General features: G+C 43.3%; 1 protein-coding gene across 1 annotated transcript in view; it reads right to left on the bottom strand.

Moving 5' to 3' along the window:
* LOC143773777 (uncharacterized) overlaps positions 1–4,424 on the bottom strand; it is a 37,417-nt gene extending 32,993 nt beyond the window's left edge. The window contains exons 1-2 of the mRNA XM_077261130.1: positions 4,326–4,424; positions 4,105–4,143 (exon numbers count right to left, since the gene is read on the bottom strand). Of these exons, the coding sequence (XP_077117245.1) occupies positions 4,105–4,143; positions 4,326–4,374 (88 nt within the window). The 5' untranslated portion in view covers positions 4,375–4,424. The remainder of the gene's footprint in view (positions 1–4,104; positions 4,144–4,325) is intronic.
* Positions 4,425–14,032: the final 9,608 nt, after the last annotated feature.

Here is a 14,032-nt window from a genome sequence, read left to right as displayed (position 1 = left end):
TATACTTACTTTGTCCAGTTGCGTATCCTGTCCCTTGGGTGTTTGTTGTCCCTTTATTCTCTTTAAAAACAGGCTTGTTGACTACTCAATAAATTTTCAGGTATCCATGATCTTTGGCTTTAGCTTTATGTTATATAGAGCAGCACATATCAATAGAGACATGATATAGTCTCCCGTTCTGCTCTATCCCCAGACATGTGGTGCTGGGGGTATGTACATCATGGTTATTTGCCTGTCACAACAGTAGGTTTACCACTGTTCTGTTATTATTGGTATTTTCCATTTCATTCAAGCATGCACAGCAGTATTCGTATGTGTGCTTATACTCTCCTACGGAGAGAGAAATTCTAATGAGAACTCCGATTTCTTACTTGAAGCTGTCAGTATAAGTATGACATCTATACCAAGTCTAATATGGCATTCAGCTCTATATTTGTTTATGTATTTGGATATTTACAATAGATAGTCTCTGGTGTGCGACGTAAACCATGATTGATATAATATGGGGAGTGCAGTTGCAGCAGCGTTGTGACCTCTTAGTCATATTCTTGTATAGATCGCACTAATGCAGGCAGGCGTTCTTAATGAATATGGATAGAGATTCTCTACATTGTACCATGCGCATGCGCTGTATATTCTTTAAGCCACCATCTTGGCACACCTAAAACCTGCGAGGTATACACTTCCCCCCTGCATCCGGTACAAGGTCATTTCCGGTCACACACGGCGCTTCCTCCTACAGCTGTTCGGGATCTTTCACTATCGGGTAACTATTTAAAGTATAATGTTTGAGACCAATGGCGCATACCATTTCTTACCCCTGATGAACCCACAGCGGTGGCGACACGCGTCGGGTTCTTAATTCTCCCCCCTGGACCTTCTTTGGGGCTGTGCACACCTCCTCCATGGACATGAGTAATGGGACTTGCAGCGCGGCGATATAGGTCAGCGGTGATACCTTCTATTTTGGACTGCTCCGCCATGCTCTCACAGGTCATGTATCCACCCTCTCCCCTCCTTCTATTGGCGTTGTAGATTCTAGCTGCATTTTTGGCTATTGTTCTATGTAGACAGTAGTAACCTTTCTTATGAATGGTTACGGTGGGTACATCTACCTGTCTTCTATACCGGTTGGACATAATTATTACATTGGGTGCATTGTTCCATCTACTTAAAGTGAGGGGCTTGTTCATATATGCTATATACCCAGTGGCCACACGCAAGTGTTATATACCTGTTTGTTAAATATTCCCTTACTGAGTGTATTGAGTGCCACATTGGGTGCATTGTTTCATCTACTTAAATTGAGGGGCTTGTTCATTTATGCTATGTATCTAATGGCCACACATAAGTGTTATATACCTGTTTCTCAAATAGTCCATTACTGAGTGTACTGAGTGCTGGACAAGCCAGCCTATGGTCTACTAGTATATAGGCACTAAATGGTTCTATTTAGTTTGGCTGGTCATATAGGGTCCACTTTTCATAGTGGATTTCTCAAATAAATATAGACATATTGTGATATCACATTCTTGGTCACAATTAGCGAACTGGGGTACTGATTCCTATTTATCCTATAGGTACAGCATGTTTACCTTGTTTGCCAGCTATTTCAGCACATTCTGTCATGTCCTGTAACAATATGGTTATTGAATTATATGGAGTTATTGTGTGCACTTGACCCTTGGTCTGGGGGTTTTTCACTCTTTTTTCTTTGAGGTGGTCTTTACCATGGATGTTTTTAATGCTCATGTTTTTATGCTACTATTATTCATGTGGTATGTGTTGTTTGGATTGCAATAAATAAACCTTTTTTCATATATTATCATATTCAGGGTGTTCCCCATATTTTGGTATGTCTCTTTCTCTTCTTGGTTCACCGATGTTTACCCTGGTTACAAGCGAACGCATCGCTGGATCGCTGTCACACACAACGATCCAGCGATGACAGCGGGAGATCCAGCGACGAAATAAAGTTCCAAACGATCTGCTACGATGTACGATACTCAGCAGGGTCCCTGATCGCTGCTGCGTGTCAGACACAGCGATATCGTATTGATATCGCTGGAACGTCACGGATCGTACCGTCATAGCGATCAAAGTGCCACTGTGTGACAGTACCCTTACTGGACAAAAAGATATTTTCTGTTTTGATATATGAAATATGCACCTTCTCTACTTTTACTAGCCACAGCACAGTAAAGGCAGGGAAGGCTTGGCTTAGACTAAACAAAATCCCCATGCCATTGTGATGGCCATCTTGGAAACAGAAGTAAAGAATAGGAGGAACTTTGGAAATGGTATTAAAAGATTAACCCCTTAGTGACAGAGGCAATTTGGTACTTAACGACCAAGCCAATTTTAAAAATTCTGACCACTGGCACTTTATGATATATTTTTATGACATAATGTCCTTCATATTACTGATAAAATTTATTTTATATGACTTCTGTTTATTTATAAGAAAAACAAAATTTACAAAACCATTGTTTTTAGGGATCACCTCACATTTGTAGTGAGTTTTGGGGGTCAATATGACAGAAAATTCCCAAAAGTTACATAATTCTAAAAAATGCACCCCTCAATGTGCTCAAACCACAATCAAGAAGTTTATTAACAATTCAGGTGCTTCTCGAGAACTAAAGCAATGTGGAAGGAAAAAAATGAACATTTTACTTTTTTCACAAAAAAAATTTACTTTGGAGCCTAACTTTTTATTTTCACAAAGGTATCAGGAGAAAATTGACCACGAGCTTTTTTTGTGAAATTTCTACTGAGTATGCCAATACACCGCATGTGGGGGAAAGCCACTGTTTGGGCGCATGGCAGCGCTCAGAAGAGAGAGAGCACCGATTGACTTTTTTAACTCAAAATTGGCTGGAATCAATGGCGGGCACCATGCCATGTTTGGAAACCCCCTGATGTGCCTAAACAGTGGAAACCCCCAATTCTAAGTCAAACCCTAACACAGCCCTAACCCCAACACACCCCTAACCCTGATCTCAACTCTAACCATAACCCTAACCACAACTCTAACCCCAACAACATATCCCCCAACCCTAGCCCCAACCTTAACCCTAGCTCTAACCCTAGTCCAACTCTAACCTAGCCCAACCCTAACCCTAGCCCCAACTCTAACCCAACTATAACCCCAACCACAACCCTAACCCAAGCTATAACCCCAACCATAGCCCTAACCCTAGCCCCAACACTAAACCTGGCTATAACCCCAACTATAATCCCAACCCTAAACCTAGCCCTAAACCTAATGGAAAAATATATTTTTTTATTTTATTATTTTTACTTAACTAAGGGGGTGATAATGAGGGACTGATTTACTATTTTTTTATTTTGGTCACTGTGATAAGGTCTATCACAGTGATCAAAATGAACCAATAGGAGAATACTTCTATTGTTGCCGGGTGCCGGTGGGTAGATCTCGGCGGGCGCACTGCGCATGTGCCCATCGTTATCTTCTCGGAAGAAGATGCCGGGGGCCAGGGGACAGGCCCAGGGGTAATACAGGAGGGTCCAAGGACACCAGAGGTGCCGGGGCAAGGGGGATCCCATTTCTCTCTCCTCTGATGTGCTAGATCATATCAGAGGAGAGAGAAATTCAATGGAAAATCAGACTTTTTTTGCAGTCGCCGAATCATGTTCTCCTAACCCTTGTAGCCGAGACCCCGGAGATTATCTGACGCAGGGGGCACTATAACCTTATTTTTCAGTGTCATTAAAAAACGGCGCTGAGGAATAAGTACTTTTAATTGCCGCAGTTAAAAGGCGTATTGGCGGTCATTAAGGGGTTAAAGAGCTCAGCCTTCCAAACAAGCATTAGTTTCTTATGTACATTGTCTATTTTTAATGATTTTTCCTTTCCAAATAAGCGCTTAGGTTGCCAAAGAAGTCTTTTTAAAGTAATTGATATAATTAGTACAATGAGATTAGGGAAACAAATGATAAATTAAAATGTATGACAAAGTTATATTTTTTTGTCCGTCGATGCATTTGTAGTAAAAACTGAAAATTGATTTTTAATCTGGAGCTTTAAACTATCGTTCTCCTCCCACTAAATGAGTATATCTCATTGTAGTCATTACTCACCTTTCCTTCCACCAGCAGGGAGCATTGCATTTCCTGAATCTATACAACAGATAGTAAACATATTTTGTTTAGTTCTACATTTACATAAAATATTAACATATAAACTATAATATTTGCCATTATTTACTATAAAAAATAAGTTCACATCAGTGTCATATCTTGGCTCAATTTCCACTAAGAATGCCTGACATGGATTCATGCGCTCTATGAAAAGAACTTACCGAGGAGGCAGCTCAGAGCTACCAATACAAAGACAATTGCAATCTTCATTATGGAGGATGGTCAATGTAGATTATTCAGAAGGAATATCTAAAGATTTCTTGGGAATGATTTGAACAACGTTCAAGACTTTTTATATTTATACCTTTGAATGAGGCCTTTTTGTCCACCCACTGACATTAAACATGACCTTTACATCAGTAAAGGTTGTGAAATGTTCCCATTTGTCCTAAATTTGCCATTTTGATGCCTCTCAAATTGCCGATCATAAGAACATATGACGCAGTGGTATTCTTTTTCATGCATGTGTCTTGATGCCAAAAGATTAAAATTTCCTACATCATTTATAAATTTAATTCCAATCAAATATTTATTCATCACAATCGCCTCTTATGTACAGTAGTATCATAGACGTTTTACTTCCAAGACTTCCAAATGGATTATCACTTAAAAGCCTAACTTCAATTTATGCTGCACTATTTATTTCCAAGTTTTGGCCTTTATGCCTATGCAATTTTTTTCACTTGTTTATTGTCTACTTCCATGAGCCACAACATTTTTTTTAGACAATGTAGTTGTAAGAGGTCTTGTTTTTTTAGGGATGAGTTATATTTCTCAGTGGCATCATTTTGGGGTATCTATTTTATTAAGAAAGTTTTAGTAATTGATGATAATTGTACAAACAAAAAAAATGAGTTTAAAATTTTTCACTATTATTTCCAATGCTTTTTTTTGTATGAGAAGGTACCCAAAAGAAACAGATATCATCTTTTGTAGGGCAGTGCAATTGCAGTAAAAGCTTCTGCCGCTAGGTTACTGTTTGTGGAACCGTTCTGAGCCAGTGTGCCAGCCAAGGTTGCACTTGATTCCAGTGATCATTTTTTATTCTCTTGCCTATATTGTAATGCCTAATTCATATGAACAACCTTAGAGTATAACATTTTATTTGGCAGAAAAGCATCGGAAACATCTATTATCCTACAAAAAGCTACAAAAACACAGCCAAAAGTAAAATACAATTTTAAGAATAGTTCTCCCATTTTAACCCTTTCGCAACATTTAACGTACTTGTCCATCAAAATTACTGTCCTTACCTTTCTCAGCACATGACAGCTGATTTAATCAGCCATCTCTGACGGCGGCATTTAACACTCGCTGGCAGAGGGGACGCATCTTTCTACACTCCCAATAGCGCCCTCGTGACATAATTTCATGGTGCCTATAGGTTGCCATGACAGCTGTGGGTCTGCTGATGACACCCTTGCCTGTCATTGCAATATTCCTGTGAACACCGGCTTGTGCACTGTTATGTAGAGCACAAGCAATCAGATGATTGCAGCTGCAACTCCCCTAAGGGAACAATTAAATTCAGTAAACATGAGAAAAAAGTTTTTGCCCCATGAAATGTAAAAATAAAAAAATACACATATTTGGTATCGCTTGGCTTGTAAAAGTCTGGTCTATCACATTTTAAAATAAATGAATCTAAATGGTAAATACCGTAACAAGAAAAAAATCTAAATATCTGAATTATGTGTTTGGCTACCGTAACATTCGAATAAAATGCAACAAGAGATAATTACAATATCATGTCTACCCCAAGATGGTATCAGTAAAAACATCTGCTCAGTGTGCAAAAAATAAGCCATCATTCAGCCCTGTATCCCAAAAAATGACAACTCATGGAAAATGGAAAAAAAATTGTAACAAATTTTATTCACCACTTAAATAAAAGAAAAAAACATACATGTTTAGTATCTGCTGTGGTAGTTCAACTCCCTTGGCGGTACACAGAGGTAGAAAACATGAACATTTTTCGTCTCTTTAAGTCTTCAGTTGATTTATTATATGGCAGCATAAACCAACAATAAGGGGAAGTAAACACAGCCCTTTGGTCAAAAACAGGAAAACAACAAAGAAAACAAAATGCTGTAACAGAGTCGATATTTTGCGGGTAACGTCCCGCTTTGAGCAACACAGGTTCAGTCTTTCCTCCACGACTCAAACCACTGGAGAATCCCCTCTCTAGACTTGCTGATGAAAAACTGCCTCGAGAGCCCAGCCATTTAAGCCCCAAACCATTTGACTCTTCCCCATGTGACTGAAAACATGACTGTGACATTACACAGGTCCTGTCAGCACACGGCAGAGCCTCCTCTGCAGGTGGAGATAAGTGAACACTCTCCCACCCACCTAAACTGTCTCAGTCGTGCCGACCGATTGTAGACCCTTGCCTGGACCTCTTGTGCTTGGAGGAGACTGTCTTTCACAATCGACATCACATTCGCAGTCCTGTCCTGCATCTGGGCCATATATTCAATAACGCTTCAGTGGGGTGTTACTTCCGCTTCCCAGGTCTCCTTTGCAATGTCCAGAAGTCCTCAAGGATGGCGTCTGTGTGGGAGCTCAAATGGCAAGGCCTGTGGTACTTCTCTGATGAAGAACAGTAGGTATGGCAGGAGGCAATCCCAATATTGGCCATCCTTCTCCACAACCTTCTTTAACATGGAATTCAAGGTCTTATTCATCTGCCGATGGTATACTGATATCCTAAGTTGGTAATCTGAAGGGCCTTACACAACTCTCTCACCTTGTATATGAACAGTGTCCCTTGGTCTGTCAGGATCTCCTTTGGCAGGCCTGTCGGGGAGAAAATATGCACTAGCTCCTGTTCTCTACTCTGGGCGGAGGAGTTTTTCAGTGGCACCACCTCCGGGTACTTCATAGCATAGTGCATTACTAACAGAATGTATTAATGACCCCTTGTGAACTTAACTAAGGGTACAACAAGACCCATGGAAATCTAGTCAAATGGGACTTCAATTATGGGCAACGGAACTAGGGTACTGCAGAAGTGGGATACGGGGGCAGTTAGCTGAAAGGTAGGGCAGGACCAGCAGAAATTAATAATGTTCCTGTGACACCCGGACTAGTAGAACCTCTGAATGACTCACTCTTGGGTCTTATCTACGCCTAGATGTCCTCTCAAGACATGAGCATGGGCCAGATCCAGTATGCTACATCTTTAGGGTCCCAGGACTAGTAGCTGCTCTATTACATCCCCTCTCTGTTTAGTGACCCAGTAGAGCCTCATTGACTGCAAAGTACGGGAGTCTGGTGTCAGCCCCCAGCTCTTGGTCAACCTCATTTATCGCAGTCACATTTTCCGTTATATCTTTTGAAGTCAAATCTTGCATTTGGGCAGTCTCAAAATTCCCTCCAGAATCCCCATCCCCCAGTTCAGGAATTTGGGCCTCACTGGTCCCCATCTCATCCTCTTCACCAGCCAGGACACACAAGAGGAACTAAATCATTTCTGACTGTGATGGAGTTTTGACAGGGCTGAGCTGGCTCTTGTCTGCATCCTTTGGTATCTCCGCCCTTCTCCACAAATCCTAGAACAGGCTAAAACTCCACCCTATTATCACCAGGTATAGCAAGTCCTTAAACACCCCAAACTCATGGGTCTAAGTTGCACAATTTGTTTTTATAGATACTCTGGCAGCAAGATAGTCTTTGGATTCAGCAGATGCCCATGTGTTTTCCTGGGAAAAACTGGTGGAGGAGTGTGGCCCCTATCAGGGTCATCAAGCTCCCTGAGTCTAAAAGACCTGACACCAGCACTCTGTTTATGGTCACAGGACAGGACTGAGGTCTATCTCCAGGCTGAAAGGCCACACTGCAGGTGGGATATGCATGGTAAAAGCAGCGCCTCCATAAGCTACAGTCCATCTGTTCAGAGGAAAAGAGACAATGGGGGCTATATGTTCCAGACCGTGACATCTTGAGCAAATCAAGTCTCTCCCCATGGCCTTTGACAACCCCTCTGTGACCCCTTGAGATCTAGGTATCCCCCAGTGGTGGCTATACTACTCCTTAGGATCCTGCTGGGTACCCCAGTATGAGGATGCACCACCCCCTGGTTTTCTTAGGGACCTCTTGACCATCAGATACCGTTCCACTAGGCCCAAAAGTTCGTCCACATTTTGGGGATCTCACTGGGAAACCCAGGTCTGCACTGGCCTAGGAAGCGAGTGCACAAATCTGTTCATAACAATGCGTTCGACCATCTGGAAGATTCTGGGTGCAACCATTTTTGCACAAGATGCAATAAATAAAACATTTGGGATTGAGGCTGTTTGTCCCCAAAATATACCCAATGGTGAACCCTTTGTGCTCCGACAGACATCATCACTTATGCACATGCCAAAATTTAGATTTTTAATTTGACACACTCCTGCGTGTCATGCAATGCCAAATCATACTAGGTCTTCTGTGGCTCACCAGTCAGATAGGGGGCCAGTATCTCTGCCCACTGCTCTGGCGGTATCTTCTCATGATCCTCCACCCTCTCAAACACAGTCAAAAATGCCTCCACATCATCACCCAGGGTCATTTTTGGCATGGCTCTTCTTACCGTATTCCAGACATTCTTACCATCACCTGGACTTGGTGGAGGGTCTGCCAGCATTCCTCAAACTGCCTCTGCAAGCAATTCAATCTGTTTCTGATACTGCTGGTCCATCTGCTGTATAAGCAGCTTACTTGTCTCTTGTTGCGCCATCGGTTGCTGCTGTAGTTGTTGCTAGTGTTGTAGTTGCTGTTGCTGCTCTGCATGTAGAAGATGTTTGAACAGGTCCTCCATCTTGCCTGACATAGTATGTTGGCTTGTGGCCGTTACATGTGTTTTATGGGAAAGATGCAAGCGCGTCTTATACCACCCATGGTAGATCGGCTCACTCTTCTGCACTTGTAGACATGGAAACACTGCGGTTTGCTAGATGCAGTTGGTTTATTTAGTATGGCATAAACCAAGGGTTAGCACAAAATAAACACGGCCCTCTGGGCAAAAACAGCAAAGTAAAACAAAATGGTAGCTCAAGGTACATTGCTTCCTCCTCAGAACACAAACCACTGGAGAATCCTCTCTCCAGACACTCAACGCCCTTGCTTCCCTTGAAAACCAGCTATGTAAACCCTAGACCATGTGACTCCTGTGACTCCTCCCTCATGTGACTGATCACGTGACTGCGACATCACACAGGTCCTGTCCGGCTCTGCAAGTGTAGATAAGGTGGATGTTCTCCCACCAACTCTATGAATGTCCACATAAAATCAGCCCATTTATACAATTTTTAGTTTAAGCCTCATAACACATAGTGTGTTGGAGGAAAGTACTCAGGCATTACTGTATATCACTGATGTCATTCAATGTAGTGACACATGTCCCCCTGCATTACTTTAACAATCAAAGAAAACAAAATGCTGTAGCAGAGTACATACATTGCAGGTAACATTCCGCTCTGGAGCACCACAGGTTCGGTCTTTCCTCCACAATACACAAACCACTGGATAATCCTTCCCCAAACATCAGCTGTTATACTGATTTAAAGGGAATCTGTCATGTCATTTGTATGTAGCATACTAATAGTATGCTAAAATAGGGCTTGGGCAGCCCTGTCAGGATATGTAACTTTTATTTCTGTACATGGTCAAAATATGCTGCTGTAAGCCCCAAACAAGTGTATTGTCTCATCAAGCATGCATTTCTGTGCAGCTGTCACTCTAGAGTCAGAAGAGCAGACAGCCAGTCCAAGGATTGCGATACATGTCTCGGGCGAGTAACACAGTAGTCTGAATGAAACAATGACACAATGCAGAAGGGTGGATAGGATTATAGGTGAGGAAGGAGTAAATATTGTTTAAACATATATATATGCTTGGCATATCAGTGTGACATTTTCCATAGTCTGATCTAAAGCAGTACACACCCTTTAGTAAATCACGCTTGCAGAGTGGGCACAGATGAAGGACTTTGTCACCCTTCTCAACAGTTTCAAAATGGCTACTAAGATAGTTAGCCCTGACAGTGACATCATCAGCATTACTATTCCGGACATCTACATGCTAGAGCACACTTTAAATAGTCTGCGTGAGGCGGCAGTGGTCCCAGAGGAAGAAGAGGAAGAACAGGAGGATAAGAAAGCGATAATGTGGGGTGGCACGGTGGCTCAGTGGTTACCACTGCAGCCTTGCAGCACTGGAGTCCTTGGTTCAAATCCCACCAAGGACAACATCTGCAAGGAGTTTGTATGTTCTCCCCGTGTTTGTGTGGGTTTCCTCTGGGTACTGCGGTTTCCTCCCACATTCCAAAGACATACTGATAGGGAATTAAGATTGTGAGCCCCATTGGGGACAGTAATGATAATGTGTGCAAACTGTAATGAGCTGCATAATATGTTAGCGCTATATAAAAATAAAAAAAAGAATAAAAAAGAACAATATCTCTAAGTTCTGGACTGCTTTGGAACAGGCGGGTGCTATGGGAGAGTGGACTACAGCGATCAAGGGGGGCTCATGGTACCAGACAAACTGTTGTGAAGGTGCAGGAGCCAATGATCAAATTGAGGAGGACGAGAAGGAAGAGGTCATGGGCACGCAATAGTAAAGAGTAGGGTTGAGCGAAACGGGTCGTTCATTTTCAAAAGTCGCCAACTTGTGGCAAAGTCGGCGTCCCATGAAACCGAGCCGATCCCAGCGTTGCATCGGCCATGCGGTACGCGACTTTCACGCCAAAGTCGCGTTTCAATGACGTGAAAAGCACCATTTCTCAGCCAATGAAGGTGAACGCAGAGTGTGGGCAGCGTGATGACATAGGTCCTGGTCCCCACCATCTTAGAGAAGGGCATTGCAGTGATTGGCTTGCTGTCTGCGGCGTCACAGGGGCTATAAAGGGGCGTTCCCGCTGACCGCCATCTCACTGCTGCTGATCTGAGCTTAGGGAGAGGTTGCTGCCGCTTCGTCAGAAGCAGGGATAGGGTTAGGCAGGGTCCATTAACCACCAAACCGCTTGTGCTGTAGCGATTTCCACTGTCCAACACCACCTTCGGTGTGCAGGGACAGTGGAAGCTACATTTTTTTTTTTTCTCAGCGCTGTAGCTCATTGGGCTGCCCTAGAAGGCTCCCTGATAGCTGCATTGCTGTGTGTACGCCACTGTGCAAACCAACTGCTTTTTTCAAAGCACAAATCCTCTTGTTCCTTCCTTTCTGCACAGCTATCTTTTTTGTTTGTCCACACTTTTTATTTAATTTGTGCATCAGTCCACTCCTTATTGCTGCCTGCCATACCTGGCTGAGATTACTGCAGGGAGATAGTAATTGTAGGACAGTCCCTCTTTTTTTTTTTTTTTTTGTGGGAGATTAAGATTGGTATTTCTGCTAGAGTGCCATCCCTGTGTGTGCCATCTCTCACTCAGTGGGCCATAGAAAGCCTATTTATTTTTTTGCTTGATTTGGGTTCTAAAATCTACCTGAAAAAAAATCACTACATCAATCAGTGGGAGAAAAATATTGGCCTCAGGGCTTGTGTGCCACTCCTGACTCCTGTGTGTGCCATCTCTCACTCAGTGGGCCATAGAAAGCCTATTTATTTTTTTGCTTGATTTGGGTTCTAAAATCTACCTGAAAAAAAATCACTACATCAATCAGTGGGAGAAAAATATTAGCCTCGGGCTTGTGTGCCACTCCTGACTCCTGTGTGTGCCATCTCTCACTCAGTGGGCCATAGAAAGCCTATTTATTTTTTTGCTTGATTTGGGTTCTAAAATCTACCTGAAAAAAAATCACTACATCAATCAGTGGGAGAAAAATATTGGCCTCAGGGCTTGTGTGCCACTCCTGACTCCTGTGTGTGCCATCTCTCACTCAGTGGGCCATAGAAAGCCTTTTTTTTTAAATTATTTGGTTTCTAAATTGTCCCTGAAAAAATCATTTTATCTTATTTGGTTTCTAAAGTCTCCCTGATAAAAAAAAAAAAAATAGGTGGGAGATTAATATTGACATTTGTGCTTGAGTGACAGTCCTGCGTGTGTGGCATCTCTGTGATTTGGTGCCACAGAAAACAGAGTGTGTAACATTGTGCCTGATTTTCCTTGTGGTCTCACCAACCTGTTAAGGGATATTGAAATCATACTGAAGTTATAGCTCACCGTGTAAGTTGTTTCACAGCAACAAATAAAGTTAATTTGGTTAAGTTTTTAAAACAATGAGGAAGTCTGGTGCAAGAGGTCGTGGCCGTGGGCGTTCATTGTCAGCTGGTAATGATGGTAGTGGTAGTGGAGCATCAGGTGTTCGTGGGGATAAAAATATTCCACCTAAGTTTGTAGCTGTGGAGCCAGTTTCGTCGTCTCGCTACACAAGGCCTCGAACGCTCTCTTTTCTGGGAGTAGGAAAACCGCTTTTAAAGCCGGAGCAGCAACAGCAAGTTTTGGCTTACCTTGCAGACTCAGCCTCTAGCTCTTTTGCCTCCTCTTCTGAAACTGGTAAATGTAAAAGCAGCGCGTCGCTTGTGGATGTTCACGGTCAGGGACAAGTCGCTTCCTTGTCCTCTTCAGCAAAAACTACAACAAGAGAGAAGGATGCAGCAGGCGACACAACGGGTTACTCCATGGAGCTCTTTACACATACCGTCCCTGGATTAGAAAGTGAAACACTTAACAGGCCATGCCCATTACAAGTAGATTCTGACATGGAGTGCACTGATGCACAGCCACAGCCAGAGTACTATGCTGCTCCTTTGACTCAGACCACAACATTGCCCTCTCAGGGTACTGATCCACAATCAGACCCTGATGAGACTATGTTGCCCCGCCACGAACGCTATACCACCGACCGACACGGTGACAGAGACGAAGTTGCACACGAGCTCGAAGAGGAGGTAATAGATGACCCAGTTGTTGACCCCGATTGGCAGCCATTGGGGGAACAGGGTGCAGGCGGCAGTAGTTCAGAAGCGGAGGTGGAGGAGGGGCCGCAGCAGGCATCAACATCGCAACAGGTTCCATCTGCCGGGCCCGTATCTGGCCCAAAATGCGTGTCAAAGCCAAAACCTGTTGGAGGACAGCGTGGCCATCCGGTTAAAGCTCAGTCTGCAATCCCTGAAAAGGGATCCGATGCTAGGAAGAGTGCAGTCTGGCATTTTTTTTAAACAACATCCAATTGATCAGCGCAAAGTCATCTGTCAAAAATGTTCAACTAGCTTAAGCAGAGGTCAGAATCTGAAAAGTCTCAATACTAGTTGCATGCATAGACACTTAACCACCATGCATTTTCAAGCCTGGACTAACTACCAAACGTCCCTTAAGGTTGTAGCACCCTCGGCCAATGAAGCTAGTCAGCAACGCAACATCCCTTCCGTCACTGTAAGGCCACCATTTTCCGCACCACCGGCAGTATCTGTGCAGGTTTCTTTGCCAGCCAAAAGCAGTCAGGGTCAGGGAATCACCAGTTTTGTAGGAGGAAATATTGCATCTAGGGCACCGGCGGAAACAATACCGTCTCCAACCGTCTCTCAGTCTGCCATGTCCACCGGCACACCCGAAAGTTCCACGATCTCCAGCTCTCCAGTCCAGCTCACCCTACTTGAGACTCTGGTTAGAAAAAGGAAGTACTTATCCTCGCATCCGCGTACACAGGGTTTTAACGCCCACATAGACTAATCTCGTTAGAGATGATGCCCTACCGGTTAGTTGAAAGCGAAGCTTTCAAAGCCCTGATGGAGTACGCTGAACCACGATACGAGCTACCCAGTCGACACTTTTTTTCAAGAAAAGCCATCCCAGCCCTGCACCAGCATGTTAAACAGCGCATCGTCCATGCACTCAGGCAATCTGTGAGTACAAAGGTGCACCTGACTACAGATGCATGGACC

Source organism: Ranitomeya variabilis, chromosome 5, assembly GCF_051348905.1.
Source record: "Ranitomeya variabilis isolate aRanVar5 chromosome 5, aRanVar5.hap1, whole genome shotgun sequence".
Classification (NCBI taxonomy): domain Eukaryota; kingdom Metazoa; phylum Chordata; class Amphibia; order Anura; family Dendrobatidae; genus Ranitomeya; species Ranitomeya variabilis.
Note: the sequence above shows the minus strand (reverse complement) of the source record. Positions and strands in the feature narration are given on the sequence as shown.